This window comes from Hoplias malabaricus, chromosome 9 (assembly GCF_029633855.1).
Source record: "Hoplias malabaricus isolate fHopMal1 chromosome 9, fHopMal1.hap1, whole genome shotgun sequence".
Classification (NCBI taxonomy): Eukaryota; Metazoa; Chordata; class Actinopteri; order Characiformes; family Erythrinidae; genus Hoplias; species Hoplias malabaricus.
Window position 1 is genome coordinate 11,158,704 of NC_089808.1, and position 21,768 is coordinate 11,180,471.

The 21,768-nt window shown below is 37.3% G+C and overlaps 1 protein-coding gene across 2 annotated transcripts in view; it reads left to right on the forward strand.

Moving 5' to 3' along the window:
- The window catches only part of LOC136707060 (corticotropin-releasing factor receptor 2), a 138,033-nt gene that overhangs the window by 68,518 nt on the left and 47,747 nt on the right, over positions 1-21,768 (forward strand). The window contains exons 3-6 of one of the 2 annotated variants that reach the window (XM_066680932.1): positions 6,047-6,132; positions 7,406-7,408; positions 9,088-9,191; positions 19,408-19,525. In XM_066680932.1, the coding sequence (XP_066537029.1) occupies positions 6,047-6,132; positions 7,406-7,408; positions 9,088-9,191; positions 19,408-19,525 (311 nt within the window). The remainder of the gene's footprint in view (positions 1-6,046; positions 6,133-7,405; positions 7,409-9,087; positions 9,192-19,407; positions 19,526-21,768) is intronic. The other variant, XM_066680931.1, reaches the window with a different exon arrangement.

The following is a 21,768-nucleotide window of genomic DNA, read 5'->3' on the forward strand; positions in this document are numbered from 1 at the left end:
GGAAGTGATCTGAGAGACATTTTAGCCAGATTTAATGTAAGTATAAATGCCTCTGTATGTTCAAGCCCCATTTAACAATAAAACCTCTCATGAGTCACAACACGAGATAAAAACCTTAAGGCTAATCATGGAGGATGCACATATTTAGTCCCTAGATGAAACCAAGATCTTATTTGCATATAATATGGATTTGTGTAGTTAAAAGCTTATCAGGATTCAATTCACTAACTAAACCTGTGAAACAATCAAGTGTAAATGAGGTCTTATCATCTTGTTTAGCTGCTGTTGTATAATGTGTTTATGTTTAGATTTTTGTTTACACAATCAATCAGATATATTTGATACGGGGGTAACATTTACAATTTGTGCAGAAATAAAGTATAAATATGTATTAAGGAAATCGTCATCTTGAGTCATTTACTTCAAGTAACAAGTCCATCCCCCACTGTGACATATGATGGTTAACAATTTGCAAATTCTAAATAGACGTGTTATTTTACTTACTTTTACTATTTTACATTAGTGTGGACAAACACCTCAGCTTCCAAACCTGCCACTGTGATATTAACTGTCATTGAGTTAGTTATTTGTTTAATCTGTTAGTGTAGGTTAATTATGAAATATTTCCAAACAGTGCATTATAGCATTTCTAAAAATGATTTAAAAATATATGTTTGTATTAAGTAATATTAAATAAAATAAAAAAAGAGGTTTGGGTAATGGTGCTTCAAAAACGTTAGCTTACTGGGATGCAATGATAAGGATTTCTAGGACACTTCAAAGTAACTAACGACAGTTGCAGATAAGGTCATTGAATTGGCAATACAATATATGACAAGGTGTCATTTCAGTGCCTGTGCTGGTCAACGTGACCCAGCAGTTTGCTTTCCCAAAAATTCTTCAAACTCTTGGTAGTTTGCTTTGGTAAAGTTTAGGACAGGGATGATTGCTCTAGGCGAGGTCAGACTGGAGTGCAAGTTAGAGCCGTGGTAACATTATATGAGTGCAAAAATGTAATATTTCTAGATGGCATATTTTTTGCTGGCTCTTTGTAAAGGCAATATTTATGGTCTGATCTGATATTCCTTGGGGAGAATATTGCATGGGGGACCTAATCTTTCTCAAGCCATGTGTGGTGAGAATGGACTGCATCTTATATGCTACTCAAACAACAGGCAGTCCATGTTATCCTCCACCAGATAAATATCATATCATACTCCATCATCCGCTTAGTTAAGAGACTCCCCTTTTTCATTATTTTATCTAATACAATGCATCATCTCTTATCATTGTGTTTATTTGCTATGACCTTCATCTTTAAGGCCTCTCGGGATTAATCTTACCTTGATAATTACCTGTGATGCTTATGGCTAAGTTTCAGAAAAGCTCATCCTTATGATTGTGAAGCATTAGTGGAGGATTTTGCCACTGATTTCAAAAAAATGCAAAATTGATGCAAAATTTCTTCAGTTAGAAGAGAATGTGTATTCCCCCACAAGTTAATTGCTTGTTTGGAAATACAGATAGTTGTCTGCCCCAATAACTGTAAACATAACTATAATAAATAGTAATGTGCATTGAAAAACTTGTGCCAATTATAAATGTAAGAAATTCATCAATGTGCAGAGAAACATTAGGTAGCAGGACAGAATCGATTCCATTTTAGACCAAATCCTTCTGACACTCACAAGGAAAACACGTTCTTACCCATAATCCAGCAACATCACGGCAGATACTGCTCTTTTATTGTGTCTGTGTTGTTCTCCATGTTTATATTGCAAGATTAGAAACAGAAAATCCACATAACATAAGATACATTAACATTTAAAATCCTCCTCAGGAATTGATTGAGACCTCACCCCCAAATGATATTTGTACCACTGCAAAGAATAAAGGACAGTATAAATGGAGAATTTGCTAGTATGGACCATGCTCATACAGGCTGGAAGGCTGGAAGGCTAGGAATGAGTTCAGGATGGCTTAGGAATGTGTATGTAACCAACCCCCACTGTCAGAGAGATGAATACACGAGTGAATTCAACACGGAAATGACGTGAGTTTGGGCATGGTCCTTCTCCCAAACTTTTGTTATAACATAACTTCAATTTGCTAGTACCTACCACGCCAGTAAAGGCTAAAATGTGGAGGTGAACTCATGTATTTTAGAAGGGGAGCTGACAGTCAGCACCGCAGGAACAGCGAGATGGCAGCTCATCACATGGGCACGAACCCAGAAAGAGACAGAATCCGAACAGTGCTGAAGAGCTCAAGTGTGGTGTCAGAGTAGAAAGCTCTAGGAACTAGCATAGACCACACCCAGAGAAGCATCGGAGAGGGGGCGAACCCAGAAGGTTTGGGTTGGAGTTCGAGGTGGCTTGGAGGCATGCATGTAAAGCCGTGTGTGTGTTCACTGCCACAGATGGGTTGAATGCCAAAGACACATTTTGTTGTACGCTGTACAGTGACAAATATTTGCACATTATTATTGTTATTATTATTATTATTATTATTATTATTATTATTATTATAAAATATCTAATCTACATTAAATTAGTTTGTGCCATGTGATAACAGTGATACTGTGATATATTAATAATAATATATTTTATTTACATAGCATTTTTCAAAAGCCCTTTCAAAATCATTTTTCAAAAAGGTGCTTACAAAGAGAACAGCAATGCAGAGAGTACAAAACAGCAGACCATTAGCCACAAGTCAGCAGCACCGAGGATGTTCTTCCCTCGCCGACACCAACAGCAGCCAGGGGCAGTGCCAGCAGACATCCAACCAGAGAAGCAATGAGGATGCGTACCCCCAATCAATATGTGCAGCAACTAGTTGCAGTTTTAAGAAACCAATACCTGCCAAGAAGTGGCAATGAGGACCTTCTCCATTGGTCAGCATCAGCAACATCCAGCAGTTGTGACAGCAGGATGCCAAAAATACACTGAGGAAAACAAGAAAAACAAGGGAATAAACAGCAGAGGGATGTCAGTATGTTCTCCCATGGAGATGATGATGTCAGACAGACACATAGAGAAGTTACATAGCCGAAACTTTTGAGGCTACACTCTAAGAGTGTGAGGGGATTGTACTCATAAATAGAACAAAAAAAATAACACATTTTGTAAAATACTGATGTATGTTTTTTGGTGTTGTGTTTGGTTGTGTATGACCTACCCAAGTCTCATAGTCCTAGACACGTACATTTCTCTGAACATACTTTACAGACAATAAATAAGGCTTTGAGTAATGATGATAATGTGTAATGTGTAAATACTTCTTTTAAAATAATCCATGATAAAAGTGCTGCCCCTTGTCTGTGTTTAGAGCTACTGTAACACATCCAAATGCATATACATCCAAAGCTCTCACTGACTTTAGCTCCACAGTAGAACAACAATACACCCTCAAGCCTTCTCCCACCTTAAATACAGATTTGTTCTCTCTCTCATGCAATGAGCAGTAAAAACACATTAATCTTAAAAGCATTTTGAAGACATATTAATAAAGTATTTTAAAAATAGCATAAAATATAAATCTCTGGGTATATATATATACAAAGCAGGCATGTGGGTTATTTCCTAGAATTTTCAAGCAGTAAAGAGGATTATAGAGTGGTAAAATCTGAAGAGATGAAAAAGGATGAAATGCAAAATGGTAAAAATGCTTTGGCTCAGAGTATGGCACTGAAGTATTTACACTGCACAGAGTGTCATGGATGGAACCATTTGTGGAGTGTTGTGTTCTGTAAACATCTTTTCCACTTTATCCATTTCAGGATCACAGTGGTGACAGAGAAAGCAAAGGAGCCCATTACATCTCTGTCCCCCACCACTTCCACCAGCTCCTCCCTGGGGATCCCTAGGCATTCCCAGGAAATATAATCAATTCAGTGGGTCCTGGGTGTATGCCAGGGTGTCCCTTCAGTAAGTCTGTTATGACTCCAGCTGAAGACGTCCAGGGGACGTTTTTTTCAGATGTCTGAACCACCTCAGCTGGTTGTTCTTAATGAGAAGGAGCAGCAGTTCTACTCTGAAGTCCTCCCAGATTGCTAAGCTCCTCACCCTATCACTGAATGTATGCTCAGCAACCCTTTAAAGAAAATGCATTTTGGCCAATGGTTTCTGCGATCTGATTCTTTTGGTCATTACCCATGAATCAGCCCATCCGAAGCCCTCCTGTCCCAGATGTTTATCACTCTGTCCATGAATTTTCAAGAACAGGAGAGGAGACAAGGCATAACCTGGATGGAAGTCATGGGCCTTCTCCAAATTTTCTCGTTTTGTGAACTCACTTTTGCCAGGGAGGCTGAGAGGTGTGACGCCCTGATAATTGTTACTTCACTGCCCTTTTAAAAAAAAATATGAACCACCACATTTTTTGTTATTTAATGTCAACACTTCTGACATGGAACATACTAGTAGCCACAACAGATGTTTTAAAGACGTCATCCATTTTCTCCAGGGATTTTTCTTCACATTATCAGCAATTACACGAACATCTTGCAGCATGGATTGGTTATACACAGTCAGAAAACCGCCTCTGTGGTGGTACCCTTTTTCTACTTACTCAATTCCTTTAGTTAGGGAATATAATTGTACCTTATTCTATTATAAATGTAGATATTAAAACCATTGTTGATTTCGTATTCCCAATTTAATCCCCAGGGCTTACATAATGTTGTTTTATTTTATACAGTTCTATAATGAAAACTTAAACTTAAAGGTACATTTACACTGTTTGTACTTTTAGTGACCAATAATGTACCTCTTCTGTATCTTTTTTTGTCTGAGAGTGTAGATTCTGTACAAAATGCATTAATTCACCAACCTGATATACAGAGCTTTATCTCATCCTTTCAGTTAATACAAAGCAATTTATGTAGCATTTTACTACTTGTACATCACAGCTTGTTCAGTGGGTAAATTAAGATCTAGAGTACTAGATCTTATTGCACTGTGCAATTTAATTAAGAATCTAACTTGACAGTGTCATTTAATGTGGAACAGTTTTATTTCTGTGGTCACCTCATGTAGAAATACAACCAGTAACCACTAGATTCATAAAGCTTTTTCTTTACTACATACTGTACAGTATTTCTGGAGAGATTTATCCGTGAAATCATTATACATGTCTTCTTTCTTTAAGTTACTTTGCCTCCACAGCAAATCAATAATCAACTGTGGTCATAAACAAATAAATTGCCATTGAGTCACCCTCACATATATTTTGAGTTCCAGAATAAAGACTATTGTGAATTTTATGGAAGTCAAACTTCCGAGATGGCTAGCTGCTATGTCTACATGGCTCTGGCTGCTCCAGGCAGCCATACATGATTGTGCCCAATATTAATCAGTGCCCTGTCGACTGTATACTTCAGTACATAGCTAGCAATGTAGGGAATAGAGTAGGGGGCCATTTGGAAAATGCCTCTCCTTACACATGATGAAAGCATGTTGGGGCGAGCCCTCCCAGAACCAAATGAGAATGTAATGAAGGCTCTGCATCTCGAACAAACAAAACCTTAACATGAAAGTTTATGAGAGGAGTCTGGGGCAATTTTCCACCATCTTGAATTTGCTCAAAAAGAGATGGGACAATACCAAACAAAATCTAACCCTGATTGGACTGTTATACTTAGAAGTGGGAAAAACCATCTGTCAGAGCTTTGTTAATACAGAGCCATGGTTGTTTACTGTAGTAGAATGAAAGAAAAAAAATGTCCTCTCGTTCCCTTTTGGTGGTGTGTCGCCCCATCACTCTAATGAACAAACCGCCCATGCATGAATGTCTGTTTACGCATTAACTTCATACAGAAGCCTTGCTTGTTCAGGCCTAGAGCTAATTCAAAGGTCCAACGACAGTAGGAACCTGGCCTGTGATGAGATTCATCCATGCTTAAGTTCGTTTTATAGAAAACTTGATGGCTACTTCACCATGCATCTATTTGATTTTATTTTCTGTAATTCATTAAGTAATGAATGCAATTTTTCATGGATAAACATGACATGCTCATATGTGCGCTTTGCTTTTTTCTGTGCAGGAAGCGTGTACAGACAGTGCATGGAGAATGGAACATGGGCTTTCAAGATCAACTACTCCAGCTGTGAACCCATTTTAGATGAAACGGTGTGTGGTGAATTATCAGAATAGGACACAGACTGTAGGTAGCCTCAATTTTTGTTTGTGATTTTCTGCATATTATTCATTAGAAATTAGTAGTTTTGTAATTTATTTTTATTGTATTATGTTGGCTATTGTTTAACAAATTTTGATACAATTGGATAATGTTCATTCTACACAGTAAACAAGCAGTGTGACAAGGCTAGAGCTGGACAATAATTCAGTATCAACATATATCACAATATAAAATATTTCAGTAATATACACATTATATATGTATATAATTAATTAATTAATTAATTATCTGTAACAGCTTATCTAGTTTAGGGTCGCAGTGTGTACCGGTAGGCAGGTATGTGTATAATGTGTATGATAATTATATAAGTTAGTTTAAAAGTATTAATATTGACAAAGTCAAGGGGTTTTTGTTTGATAGTGATGTCAGGTTCCTTTTAGTTCTTGGCAGTTTTTCTGAGGCTTTTTTATTGAGCTCTAGACAAGGGTTTATTATTTCTACTATACACAATACAAATCAAAACTAAAAGTAATACTGTGCACATCAATTAAATCTTAATTTTTTTGTGTGTGCTATTCAATAGTGTCCATAGGTGTGAGTGTGTGAGGGAATGTGTGAGGGTGTGTCACCTGTGAAGGACTGGCACCCCCTCCAAAGTGTGTTCCTGTCTTGCACCCAGTGATTCCATGTAGGATACAGACCAACTGTGACCCTGAATTGGATTAGTGGTTACAGACAATGAATGAATGAATAAATTAATTAGTTTGTCCCATTCTTGCATATAATAGAATTTCAGCAGTTCAACAGCTCGGGTACGGCATTAAAGTGTTCATTTCATTATGCACAATTTATTTTTCTATGGGTGAAATGTCTGCCCTAGTTTAGCACCTATACTCTTTTACAAAGCCCAGTGGGGCTAGGTACAGCCTTAGTCACCAGAGAGGCCACTGTGGATTTACGGTTGTTGATAGTAAAGGGTAAGGTAGGACTGTAAATCTGGCTTGGAATGGGGTAGGTCTGGGACTTCTGGAGGTGTTGTGGGCTTTTAATTCAGCAAAACACCAACAAGAAGAGGTGCCTACCTGATAACCCCTATGAAGAGCTAATGATACAGTGGGTGGTTTGGGTACTCATGGGCTGGGCTCACTGAGTAATTTTAGTTGTTAAGTATAGCTGGTTGCTGATCGGATCATAAACGGCCACAGCAACATTAGTGTTGAGGTGCAGAATTCAACAGGAATTTTGGTGGCTGCAGGTAGGAAGAGAGTGTGGTGGACCTTATGTGAAGCTCTAATGGACTGGCAAAGGATATTTTGCATCTTATCTTGTTTATGATTATAATTACTGCATTAACAGTGCTTTTCACAGATTTCACAGAAGTCACCCATGCCACACGCATTATGCACCTCCATAACATCATAGATGGCTTTCGAATTTCTACTAAAGAAACATTTGTTTTGCAGTGCCACATGGGGGCCAAAAATGACCTCAAGCCAATCGTGGTTTTGAGTAAAAGAGTATTTGTCTGAATACTATTTTTTTTAATGGAAACTTTTAATTACATTTGGAAACCGGAGCACCCGGAAGAAACCCACGCAGACACAAGGAGATCACACCAAACTCCTCACAGACAGTCAGCCGGAGTGGGACTTGAACCCACAAACTTCAGGTCCCTGGAGCTGTGTGACTGCGACACTATCTGCTGCACCACCCAGATACTCAAACAATGTTGATTTAAAAAAAAAACTTACAGAAAATGGCTGCATTTCTGAACTTCTGCTTGTTTTAATGATATTAAACCTAAAATCAAACAGAGAATGAAGCTCATTCACATGCCATAAAAATGCTGACAATGGCGAAATAAATGACAAAATTATTTATTATTTATCCTGAACTCTCTTTTAAGCTGAAAAATGTAGAAAGAAAAGACAAATTTAACAAATGTAATTGTATTTTTATACATAAATTAAAAATTGATTCCTTGTTTTGATTAAGCATATGGCTCTCTAAAATGTATTATATGCCTCTTTGTTAATGGTACATTTACAATTATGCAAGTCACCTATGCTGGTTGATACTACTCCTACATACCAAAAGAGGTACTGGCTTTAATGCCACCCGCTAATAGAAGTTTGAATGATTCCTTTTGATCTTTGGTACAGAGAACTTTTTTACTTTAGAAATATGGACCCATCAGAACACAGCAAACATTTTCACTGCTTTCAGATCCTCTGAGATGAGCTCTTGCTCAGAAATAGGCTTTGTAGATAAAGAAATCTCATCGGATTAAGAACTGTGATTCTCTATTTTACACATCCACCAAGTAAACATGTTTTTATATTGCTATTCATTCATTTCTCTGGGATTAAAATTCTCCATTGCTACGATGGAATCTGTCACAGCCAGCCATTATTGGGTCTGTTGTATCATGCTGTAGATGGTTGATGAGATGCTGTTCTAGTGTGTATTGCATTATGTGCTTGATCTTAATTAATAATCTTAATGTCTGAATAACAGAAACCTTGCTGCCAGAAATTAGAATTACAGTTGAAATGCATTCACTGCAGGCTGTAAGGCTGACTTGATTTAAACTACCCTTCACAATAAATTATAAAAAGCACAATTTTGGCAAAAGTCATGAGTGGGAATGTTTTGGAACTTGATCTACTGCCAAGATTTTTTTTCCAGTTTTTTTGGGTCACTGTGGTCAAATAGCCAGTGCTCAGTGCATCTAGTGAGGAATCACAGCCTCTTGCTCCAGCCTCTTTTGCCACATCTTTAATTCAAACTGTTGTTAATTAGAATGACTGCATCATGAAGGTCCCAAGTCCCCTTTTTAAAAATGAATTCACTTATGTGTATAATAATGCAGTAGGTATATATGTGGACAGTGATTATTATATGGTGCTAAGTATTGACCTCTAATTTCAATGTTATCTTTACAGAAGTACCAGATGCATTACAAGATTGCTCTCATCATCAACTACCTTGGACACTGCATATCTGTTGGAGCTCTTGTTGTGGCCTTTGTTCTGTTCTTGTGCTTAAGGTAAACACATTCCTGGGATAAAAGATTTTTAAGAACATTCAGTCATCATTTTCTTGATTGTATATGAGCAAATTATTTTCCATGACCTTAGTTTGCCCTCAGTTTTTTTAAATATTTAAAAGCACAGCTCCACTGATCATAATGGAGCACTTTGTAGTTCCAAAATTACGGAAATTTATCCATCTTTTTGTCCCTTTTAGTCCCTTTTTTAGTCCCTTTTCACCCTGTCCTTCAATGGTCAGGACCACCATAAACAGGCAATATTTGAGTAACTGATCTTTTTCAGCACTGCAGTGATGTGGTGGTGGTGTAAGTGTGCGTTGCACTGAAATGAGTGGATTGGGCATAGCAGTGCTGCTGGAGATTTTAAACGCTGGTCGCTATGGATACACCTACTACTTTGGTTTATTTTTTGGATGCAATACTAAAGATAGTAGCTCATCTGTTGCAGCACAGTTTGTTAGACATCCTCTAGTTCTTAATCAGTAGCAACAGGAATCTGCCCAGAGGATGTGTTTGGCCATATATTTTTGGTTAGGAACAATTGATTTACATGTAGAACATTTAGTCTATCGTCGCAGTCCAAATAAAAATATTTATCTCCCAAAATAGTAACTTCACAGAAGAAGGAAAAACCATCTTAACTTTCAAAGGACGTGAATGTAAAAATATTTTATTCCAAGTTAGTTTGGGGCATTGGTTCATTCATCATGAAATTTTCACACAATAAAAGGGACAGTTGCTGTGTTCAAATGATGTAGTAAAGTAAAAATGGTCAAAAATGGAAACATATTTATGCGACAATATGCTCTTTTACAGAGCAGCTTACAGAAGTGCTTTGCAGTTTACTTAAAAAATATCCATTGTAAAGGCTATATGCAAAATTCAGTATGGATACTTAGAAACACAATATTCACATACTTTTTGCCAAATAAATGTCAAATAAAATTAAACATCAGAATAATAACATGCCTTTAATAAATACAAGACAAATGCTAATTTAAATACTTCATGTTTGAAGACAGTGAGTGACACTGACATTTGGACACCCAGGAAAAACACCACTTATGTGCTAGGATAGAAAAAGTCTGGATGCTTGTCTTCCATGCATTTTGAAGGATGGTAGGCCAAGTCAAACTGTACTTGTAGCTGAAATAGCTCTTGGTATTGATGGGGTTTTGACCATAGCCACTAAATATAGAGGACTGAATCGTTTCTGGCTTTGTAGGCCAGTAGCCGGCAGCTACAGGACCCCAGTGAATGCCACAGAAAAGTCACAATGCTTGGCTTAGGAACATTGAAGACAATTTGTGCTGTCACATTCTGGATCAGTTGCAAGGGTATGATGAGAGACTAAACAATCACCTGGGGGGCCTCTCTAAAGAGAAAAGATTGAGTTCGAGGGATATACAGCAGCTCAGTTTTGCTGGGCTTGAGTTCCAGGTGATTGGCTAACATCCATGATGACACATCTGTGAGATACACTGTGATGAGAGTTAGAACCTTGTTGCCAGAAGAGGGGAAAGAAAGGATGAGTTGTGTGTCATCAGCATAGCAATAGGAAGAGAACACATAATGGGATATTACTTCACTACGAAAGTGTGTGCAGAGTTAGAAAATAAGAGGACCAGGCACCAAGTTTTATGATATAGCAGTGGAGAGTCTGCATGAAACCAATGTGTCCCTCTGCCATGGTACCGGGTAAGAGTGCTCTTCCAGATATGATGCAGCGCCAGTGATTCCATAAGGAATAGTGAGGATCCTGTGGCCAACTGTATCGAAGGCCAAGGAGATTCACAACTGATTGACAGTTTGGCTGATCTAGCAGCATGGAGAGTGTGCTGGTTTGAAGCCTGACTGGTTTGGGTCCTGTAGATTGTTCTTTGCGAAGAAAAGAAACAGGTGATTGTAATGTATTCAAGGAACTTTGAGAGAAAGAAAGGAGAGATACTGTTCTGTACTTGTTGATGTCCAAGCCACCAAGAGTTGGCTTCTTAAGTATGGGGACCACTCTGGCAGACATGAAATTGAATGGTACATGACCTGAAAACAAAGAGGACTATATGATGAAAGTGATTAAAAGAAGGTGGTCAGGTAATCGTTTGATATAGCATGGATGGAATAGGGTATAGTGGACAGTTGGTTTGATTGTTAGTTGTGAGAAGCTGTGGGATGTCATCTATGGAAAGAGAAGAGAAATGTCTCATCCAGACTGGACTATTGCAAAGCAATTTTCATCAGGATTCCTAGCAAGAGTCTTCAGAGGTTACAGTGCATTCAGAACAATGCTGCTAGGATCCTGATGAGCGTGCGAAAATATGATCACATTACTCCCATTCTCCATTCTGTTCACTGGCTTCCTATCTCTGCCCGGATTGACTACAAGGTTTCCCTTCTTACTCACCAATGCATCTATGGCAATGCCCCTTCCTACCTGAAACATATGCTCACCCCATCAACCTTATAACGATCTCTCCATTCTACAACCTCAAATTGGCTTTTACTCCCCAGAACTAAGCTCAGCACCATTTGTGACCGGGCCTTCTGCTCTGCTGCCCCTTGTCTGTGGAATGCACTGACCATCTGAGAACACCACAGATTAATGAGAATTTTAAAAAAGGACTCAAAACATTCCTGTTTAGAAAAATATATGATTATAACTAACCTGCTCATGTTTTAATTATCTCTTTATTATTTTTCTGTCTCTCATGGAAATGTTTTACCTTGTAGTACTTTGAGATCTGTTTCAAATGTAAAATGTGTTATCAGTAAAATGTATTATAATTATTATTATTATTATTATTAAGAATAAGACAGAAAAGCAGCTGCAGGAGGATTGTGTCTGGTGGGAGGAGTTGTGGCCGGGAGAAAGGATTGGCAGATCTCAATCTTCTCCTCAAAAAAGTGATACATTCAGAGAGAGGACAGTGTGTGCTGGGGAAGGTGGGGGGTTCAGGAGAGATGAAAAAATGGTGGAGAGCTTGCTTGGATCAGATGCAGATGCTTCCAGTTTCCAGATTTTGCAGTAGTTTCTTCCACAGAAAACCAAGAAAAGACAGATCAGTTAAAGCAGAGGTCTGGGTTGTTACAATTGCCTCCATTTTCTTTCAGTCACACTTAGCTCTTTTTGGTTGCTGCGCAGAACATCCATCAGCCATAAGGTAAGTGTAGTGTATCTTGCTGACCTTAAAGTGAGGGTACTTAAGAGGCTGAAAGGTGTGGAAGAGTCAGGCAAGAGATGATGGAAAGTCAGAGTGAAGATTGCAATGACTAGTGGAAAAACTTATGGAGATTGTGTGTTCAAGAAATGCAGGGAGGGAGATTTTGAAACATAAGAAGTAATGATCAGATAGGTATCACTGTAAGATCCAAAGCTGGCACTGTTCTGCTGAATATCAGGTCCCGGGTGCTTCCTGCTCTGTGTATTGAAGTAGACTAGTTGTAGGTGAGAAGGCAGGGTGTCTGCAATTTCTCTGATGGAAAGTTGAAGTCACCAAGGAGTTTAAGTGATGTTTCAACAGGGAGACCACTCAGGAGAAGGTCCAGTTCATCAATTAAATTTCCCAGTGGACCAGGTGGATGATAGATGATAGTTATCTGGAGACAAGTGGGAGAAGACACTGTAAGATGGGGCTAAAGCAAAGACAAGGGAAGAGACTGGCAACAAAACAAAACAGAGCCATGTGCTCATTTAACAGACATGAAAACATAAACAGAGCAGGAACACATGAAACAGGGCAAAAGCATGACAGCCTGAAAAATCAAGTGACATTTCTACTCCATTTACAAAACTCTGGGCATCAAAGCCCATGAGCCCGGATGAGGCCAGTCTGTGCAGACAGCAAGCAACTGTTCATTTTTTTTTAACTGTGAGCAAGATAACAGTGTATAGAAATATGTGGTGTTAGGGGAACATGTTGTTGGATGATTTTCAATTGGATCATCAGATACTTGATTTTTGTGCAGCCACTAGTCTAAACAGTTCTTTTAAATAAATGCAATACCCGCACTGCTATTGGTCAGAATGTAGTGGTAAAAAGTAATTGCTAAGGACTGTCAGGGCAGAGACACCACAGTAGTATATTTATCTGTTGGCTGTTAAGTTTAAAAATTAAGTGAAGTTTAAAATCTACGAATCTTTGCATCACCCAGACCTGTAGAAAACCCCTGGATTTCGATTGTATGTGTTCTGCTCAAGTTCAGTTAAGCAAGTTTATGCACAAACATATGCCTGTGTATGTAAAATTACAAAATTGAGCTGTAATTTATTTGCTGAATATTTATTTCTAGAAAAATATAGAGTATTTATTTTCTCACATTTTCAGTTACCAGATATTGAGCTTTATAAATTACATTTTCCTCAAGCTTATCATAAACAGATTGATGTCTTGGTTAGATTAGTACAGCTCTGCACATGAGGACATGAGAAGGATTTAGTAGTCAATGCAGTCAAACAGAGGTCGTAACATTGACGTTTCACACACATCACAAAGACACATCTCAGTACATTAGTGGGATAGAGAAATAAGCAAGCATAGGGTTTATTGTTATGGAATTTATACAAGTTTGGAAATTACTACATACAGGACTAAAAATAGCAGAGAACATATTCATTATTAAATTAATTTAGAATTTTAAATAAACCAATCAGATTAGATTTAAAGATTATATTTCAGAAAATTTTGAAAGAGTTAAAAAAAGAACATTTCTCAATGCAAGGCTGCTAAGAATTTAGGTCTTTGCATACATAATATTTAAAAATCAGAAAATCCAGAGAAATTCTAGGCTGTGTAGGGCAAGGCCTGAAACCACTGTTGAAAATGTGTGACCACTGATCATGCTACTGCGATAAAATCACATGGGCTTCAGATAACATCAGAAAACCTAGTTGTCCCTAAACACTAGGAGTGCCACACTCTCAGTGTCTGGTAATTGGATTTGATTTCGAGTTTCAGGAACACAATTTGATCCAGAAACGATTTTTGATTCGGGAACAATTTTTCTATTCAAATGGTCTATACATTTTGTTTAAATAATGTGATAGACAAAATGAAAAATCAAATAAAAATGTAAACAAATATAACATTTATTTAAAACAATACATTAAGGCTCCTTACTTTATCAAATATTTGCATCATTTCATATTTATATCAAAAATAGGATTGTGCATAAAATTCTGTAACTTTAATTACCAGCATTAGGTCAGTTTAGCTGCCTGGCTTTTTCTGAAATAAAAAAAATCTATCAATGAAAAAATTATTCAAAATATATTAATAAAAAATTCAACATAGAATTCAGTGTACCATAGTGCATTAACCTTTAACTGAATATAAAAGTGCAGACTAAAGTAACAGTGCATTACTGCATTTATATTTTGTAAATCTTTAAAATTTAACCTTTAAATACAGACTTCACAGTCTTAACCATAGTGCATTCATATGTGGTAAATCTTGGTAAAAGTTGGTAAAAATCTCAAAACCTGTGCAAGTATGCACAAAAACACTTCTGAACTGTATGCAATTTATTAACCACCCAAATTGTATTGTTTAGAACTTTTGTTAATCAGTAATGACTAAATCCTTTTGCAGAAAAAGGAGCTGATCAAGAGCTCACTTGTGTATCTCTTTGCCAGATCTTCGATAATTGCTTTTGTAACTTCATGGACATCTGGTGTATCACAAAAGTCTGCCTGTGTGTCAAGAAGCAGCTGAGCATGCAATGGAGCGATTACTGACAGAGTTGGTGTGGAGTCCTCTGATGTTATCTTGGTGGCATCTTTCATAGGCTTGAGTGTCATAGCTGTTTCTTCAGCATGGGTGATGTCAGTCTCATTGAGAGTGCAAATGTCATCTGCATGTCCACATTTTCTTACCTGGGGTGAAAGGAGGGTGGTGCAAATTGCAGGCTACTGCTCCAGAAGTCTTTTAAGCATCTAATAACAGCTGTTTCATCTTGTAATAACATCAAATTTTAGCTTGTGTGGCTTTTGTTTGACCTGCAGCACATGATTTGAAAGTGGGCTGTGTTGAAAAAATGAACAGATTCTCCTGATCCTGCCAAGAAGTCGAGCCACAGTGTTTACTTTTAGAGCATTATCGGTGACAATGACATCAATGATGTTAAGCCCCCATTCCTCTGCTACTGCGTGAAACATAGCATTCAGGTTTACTGCGGTGTGACTTTCAATCATCACTCGTGTCTGCAATACACACAACTACATCTGCCAGTCATTTGTAATAAAGTGTGCCATAAATGGGACAAACAACTCGGTGGCTGTTGAAGCCCAGGAGTCACACGTAAGTGTTACTCTACTGGCATTCAGAGCTTCTCCCACTTTATTCTTTTTTCATGGGAGAGATATGGCACTGCTTTATTTCTAAAAAAAAATGTGGGGGTATAAATTACCTTGGGTCCAGCGTATTAACCATAAACCTAAACTCCTCGCCTTCGACTGAGATGTATGGTCGTAAATCCTTTGTGATATAGCAAGCAATGGAATGGGAAATCTTCACAGCCCTTGGGGAATTAGCTGGAAGTTTGTTGCATTTCTCCAGAGTTCACTGGTCTGCTGCTTTTGGCTGCTTTTCAACTTCTTTTAGCTCAGGGTTACCTCATGCCAAATGGGCCTGTGCATTTGTTGTATTTCTGAAATACCTCAATTATACTTTATAAAATGAAAAATTTGTATTGTGATCAAAAGAGTCCCAGCCTCAGCTTGTTCACTGGTGAGTTGCATAATCCTCGCTGTCCGATTAAAAACATGTATCTCCCAAAACAATAACTTTACAGGGGAAGGAACAAACCTCCTTAGCTTTCATGTAAGTCAATGAAAGGTTTTATTCCAAGACAAAATTTATTCTGTGGTCAAATGATGTAGTAAATTAAAACTCCACAAAAAAGGATATACATGTTTTTAATTGGACAGCGACAATATGTATGAGGGAACTATGGAACAGAGGTGTATACTGCAATTTTAGAGAGACATGAGGTAATTACGGCAAAGCCTTTTCAAAGTCCATTCACTTAGGTAATGCCAAACCTCATTCTGCTAAACACTGCGGCTTCATGGACACAGAGTGTGAGTATTTGACTAGCCTGGCTGCAGTCCAGCTCTGTGTCCTACTGAAAATGAATGGCATATTGTGAAGAAAAGAATCAAAACAGGTACTGAGCAATTTTGTATCTGGTTTGATTCAAGCAAGAAACAGGCAAGAGTTCCAAAATACAACACTGCAATAATTAGTAAGAAAAAGTTAAGAAAAAGATAAAAAGTGTAATTAAATATAATGTTACTTTGAGGTGAATTAACTTGTGTTCTTTTACTACAGTATTAGAGTTTTCCTGAATGTATGCAACATCTGCTGTAAAGGTTTAAAAACTATAAGAATATGTAACCACAAAAGATATTCAGTGATTTTTCTGGTAAAAAAATCTTAATCTTATATCTAATCTAACTATAATACTTGAAAGAATAAGTTCTAATAAAAGTTTCTAGTTCTTTTTAAAAATACTTGAAAGATGAAGACGACTTCTTGGAAGATCAGCAGGCTCTTTATTTTCTTAAAGCACTGGAGAGCAGTCTCAGAAGCCTCCTGCAGACTCACTCACAAAATGACATACAGAAAACCACAGTTTACATACACTTTTTGGGGTGAGGTCATCTCGCCCCTCCTATTAGGTTGCATTCCATAGGACCCCAATTAAAATGATACCCTCATCTTTTAGGTATGCAGTATATCATAGGAGCCCAATTAAAAAGTATCCTTATCTTCTAAGGATGTCGTATATCACACCGTACCAGACAGTCCCATGCTACACCATTCTCCTTTTCTTCTACAGAGTTCAGGCCTGAGTTATAAACTCAAGTACCCCTTTGACCATTCTAATACTTTTTGCCATAAAACTCATTTGTTTAAAATAATTCTCATGTCTCTATATTATTTGTTTATTACAGTCACATGTTTTCTATATTATTTGTTTATTGCAGTCACATGTCTGTACATCTTTGCCTCTGGGGAAATGTCCCATGCCTGATCTATGAATAAGTGAATTCTCCATCAAGTGAAAAATATAAGGCATGCTCATATCATAAAATAATCTACAAACATTGTTAGTGCTTAGTTTACTTAAAGGGGACTTATTATATCTCTTTTTAAACAAATTAGAATAGGTCTATGGGATATACAACACATGTTCATGAAGTTCTTTGCACAAAATCACTCTCACATACAGAGATATCACCAGTATACTGTATATGTGTAAGGTGTGATCATTTCTAAAAATATATATATATAAAAAATAAGGCTATATGTATTTATGGAAGCAATTAAAAAACTCCACATTTTGATCACATATTTCCTTAGAGAAAAACAAACAAACAAAAAAACTTCTTAATCTAACCTAGTTCTAAAACCAGCAATTTGGTTACAGATAGAAAAAGTCAGGTGAAAAAGTTTGGAATGGCTGATGATAATATTTAATAAACAATTAATTTTCAGTAATATGTGTAAAACATATTCAGTCATCCATTATCTGTAACTGCTTATCCAGTTCAGGGTCGCAGTGGGTCCAGAGCCTACCTGGAATCATTGGGCGCAAGGTGGGAATAAACCCTGGAGGGGGCACCAGTCCTTCAGAGGGCAACACACACACTCACACGTTCACTCACACACTCACACCTACGGAAACTTTTGAGTCACCAATCCACCTTATATACAACTTATATATCTGCGGAGAGTGTGCCTAATGACATTGCTCCACAAGTAGGAGCGAAATTGGCCTTCACCCATATGATATAAAAAACGTAAAGATCCTAAGTTATAAAAAGGACATTTCTAGCAAAAGTAATGGAAGGAGGGCTCAGGAGGTGCTTCTAGTGTTAAGGTAGAAGGAGTGGGGTGGTGATGGACACTCGAATATAAAATTATTCTTGGCCAGTGGCAATGAAACATCAGCTGCAGACAACTTTAGTCACACAAAAAAACTTACTTCAAGGCGCATCTTTGGAGGAGGACTCTTTGGACACTGAAAGCACGTTAGTAGCTACAAACAGAGGTAGCACTGCAGAATGTTACACTCTCCTTTATTTTGCTTAAACATGAAATAATGTTTGAAGACAAACACATTTCTCACCTGGCTGTGTCGTGACAGTGCCATGACCTGGAATGACCAGGCAGCTAACAAAAGTGCAAACTACAAAAAGTTGCATGCTCTATTAAATACATGATGGCTTTATGCAATCCATTCATTTCACCAGTGTACCTGTATTGTGTATAATACTGATTTACATTGTTACACTTTTGGAATATTTACTAGTGTTTTGTAATCTAAATATGTAACACTGTTACGTACCTGTATCCCATTACTCCCCAAAACTGAACGTATTTAAGTGCTTTAAATTTCCATCTTTTTTGAAACAGGAGACAGTTAAGCTCCACAATTCAGATCTGATTACAAAATACTCAGGTATTTGTGTATTTCCATACAGACTCTAAGGGTTTATAAGTATATAAAGCTTTCAGGAAGCTGTTATAAAAAAATAACATTTGCAAATTACAGTGAGTTGCTGCTTGTTTTATGGACATTGTGGGCCTCTGCCCTGCATGTAGTAGTTTTCTCCTCACCCCATCACACCCTCTTCAGTGCAAAGATTAGACAAACATTAGAGGAACATCAGGTAAGATTTGCTATCCCCCTGCCCAACACTACCATCGTTGCAGAGTGTAAATTAAATTTACATTACTGTCCTGAAACCAAGCGCTGGGAGAGGAGGTGGTTTCCAACACTCCTCTAAATGTTACATAGTGCAGTTTATACAGTGCTGGGCCCAGACTAGTAAGAACAGAGGCTCCATTTTACCTTTTACAGGTCAATGAAGCATCACAATAATTTTGAAGCCATAATTTATGGTAAAAATAATTCTTAGTTTTCTTTTAAATTGTGCTTAATGGTAATTTTATCTTGAAATGTAATACAAATTTTAAGGTTATTTTTATTGTAAATTTGTGCAGAATATTGTATGTGGTTAGTAGAGGACACCGCAATCAATGTTTACTAGACCTACTTCAAAGTATTTATCTAGGTTTCTTTCTGCAAGTTTCTCTTTCAAGGTGGGCAGAAGATTGTTGATTTATTTATTTAATTATGAATTTAATGCAAATTGCCAAATAGAAATTTTAAACAGTGTGTGTATGTGTTTTTTCACATTAATTTTCAGGAGCATCAGGTGCCTTCGAAATGTAATTCACTGGAATTTAATCACCACCTTCATTCTAAGGAACGTCATGTGGTTTCTCTTGCAGCTGATCGACCACAACGTCCATGAGAGGAATGAGGTGTGTTAATATTCTAAAGCTTATTATACTGCCCTATATGTACTGGCATGATTGTGCCTGAACGATAACTCTCTTCTCACTAACATTGTCTCCCAGTAATTCATCTGTTAAATGCTTTATTATGTAATTTTCAGTTGTAAGATTTAGCCTCAAAATTAGTTCATTGTACTGTTATCTTAATTAAGCCTCCTTGAGTAGTAGTGTGGTCGCAATGTTGCATTTCCTTCAGCACAATTCTCATTGGTCAGGATTATCTGTGACAGCTATTTATTGTTATTACAGTAGCAGAAAAATAGATTTAACAGCAGACATCTTTGTTCATTATATTTTGGTGTCAAGCTCTAAAATTAAAAATGGAAAACACATTAATATCATTTTCAGTTCAAAGTTATAAAGACAAACAGCAAGGAAATATTAATTAATTCATCTGTAACTGCTTATCCAGTTCAGGGTTGCAGTGGGTCCAGAGCCTACCTAAAATCATTGGGCGCAAGTCGGGAATACATCCTGGAGGGGGCACCAGTCCTTCACAGGGCAACACACACACACACTTTTGAGTCGCCAATTCACCTACCAACGTGTGTTTTTGGACTGTGGGAGCAAACCGGAGCACCCGGAGGAAACCCACGCGGACAACACACCAACTCCTCACAGACAGTCACCCGGAGTCGGAATCGAACCCACAACCTCCAGGCCCCTGGAGCTGTATGACTGCGACACTACCTGCTGCGCCACCGTGAATTTTTTTTCTGAAATTATAACGTATCACTCTCCTGGTCTGTATCTAAATATTCTATTGCTATCTAGATTTATGTAATTTTATGACCACATGCTTTTACCAAATTAATAAGTTTATTTGAAAGTACAGTAATACCTTGACTTAAGAGTTTAATTTGCACTGTGACTGAGCTCATAACTTAATTTGCTTGTATATCAAATTAAATTTCCCCATTAAAATGAACTGAAATGCTATTAATACGTTTATGTGCTTTTAAATAAAAAAAAATGTACTTTATAAATAACAAATAATTTATAAAAAATACATATTAAAAATGAATGTAAAAAAATAAACTGGTTCTCTTAAGTGTATTTACCTAGAAGGTCAGATGAAGATGCTGGCAGAAGTGGAGGAGATTGGCAGAGGAGGTTGGGGGGGGTTTCTTTTTGTGCTCTAGTGCTTAACTTAACTTACTCGCTACACACTTAATGCTACAATGATACAAAAACATGGACACAAGATAAGCAATTGAACTTAATGCTTGCTGGGCTACTTAGTGTCTGTGGCGTGAGCTCACACGCTTGTAACCCAGATTTCGGCCTCGCATCATAAAGCAAAAAAATCAACTGAGCAATGGCTCATATCTCGGAAAATTCCAAAGTTGATTCACTCATAAGTCAATGTTTTACTGTATTTCCCATTTTAATATGTTTTTAAAACAGTACACATAAGCCTTTCTAATTTATGATAATTTTGTTGCTCTAAACTGGACACAGTTTGAGGTCAAATAATCAAACCTTGCACACCATCTGATGAAGTCAGATACAGGCCAAAGCTGGAATTTTTAAATAGAATTTGAGATTCTCTCATTCCTAAACTTAATTTAAGAATTGTCATAAAGTTCAACAAGATCCTGTCTTAATGCAAGATTGCCCACAGAGCTGCCATTTGTATTATTATAAATTGTATTATTTATGGAGAAAGCCCAGAATAAATTCTATGCAGGAAGGCTGTCAAGTTTTCAAAAAAATTGGACATTAAGTTTTTTTGTGCCAAAGATAAAAGGGACCATCCAGATTGTGATCAGTGTGAATGGCAACATATTTCAAAGTATGTGGGTGCTTCATAGGCCAAGCTGTAGTCGGCTTGTATATGTGTGAAGGGGAAATGGTCAATTTAAACATGCTTTTATTATCATTGCAGAACCATGAAATTCTGCCTCAGTCTTTGACCCACCCATGGAATCGAACACACACACACACACACACACAAACACATTAACTAGAACCCGTGGAGCAGCTGGGGATTAGTCACTGTGCTCATAGGTCCCAAGCTATGAATTTTGAGGGATGACAGTACAGGCACAACAACCCCCTTCCCCCTCATTTCTAAATGTGCAAATATAATCAATTTGGTCATTGAAAACAGCAGAACATTTTTTGTTCTTTGTATAAAGGTTTCTTAATCGTTTTACAGACATAGGGTAATGCAGAGTTAAGAATTATGTCCAAGGACTATTTTTATA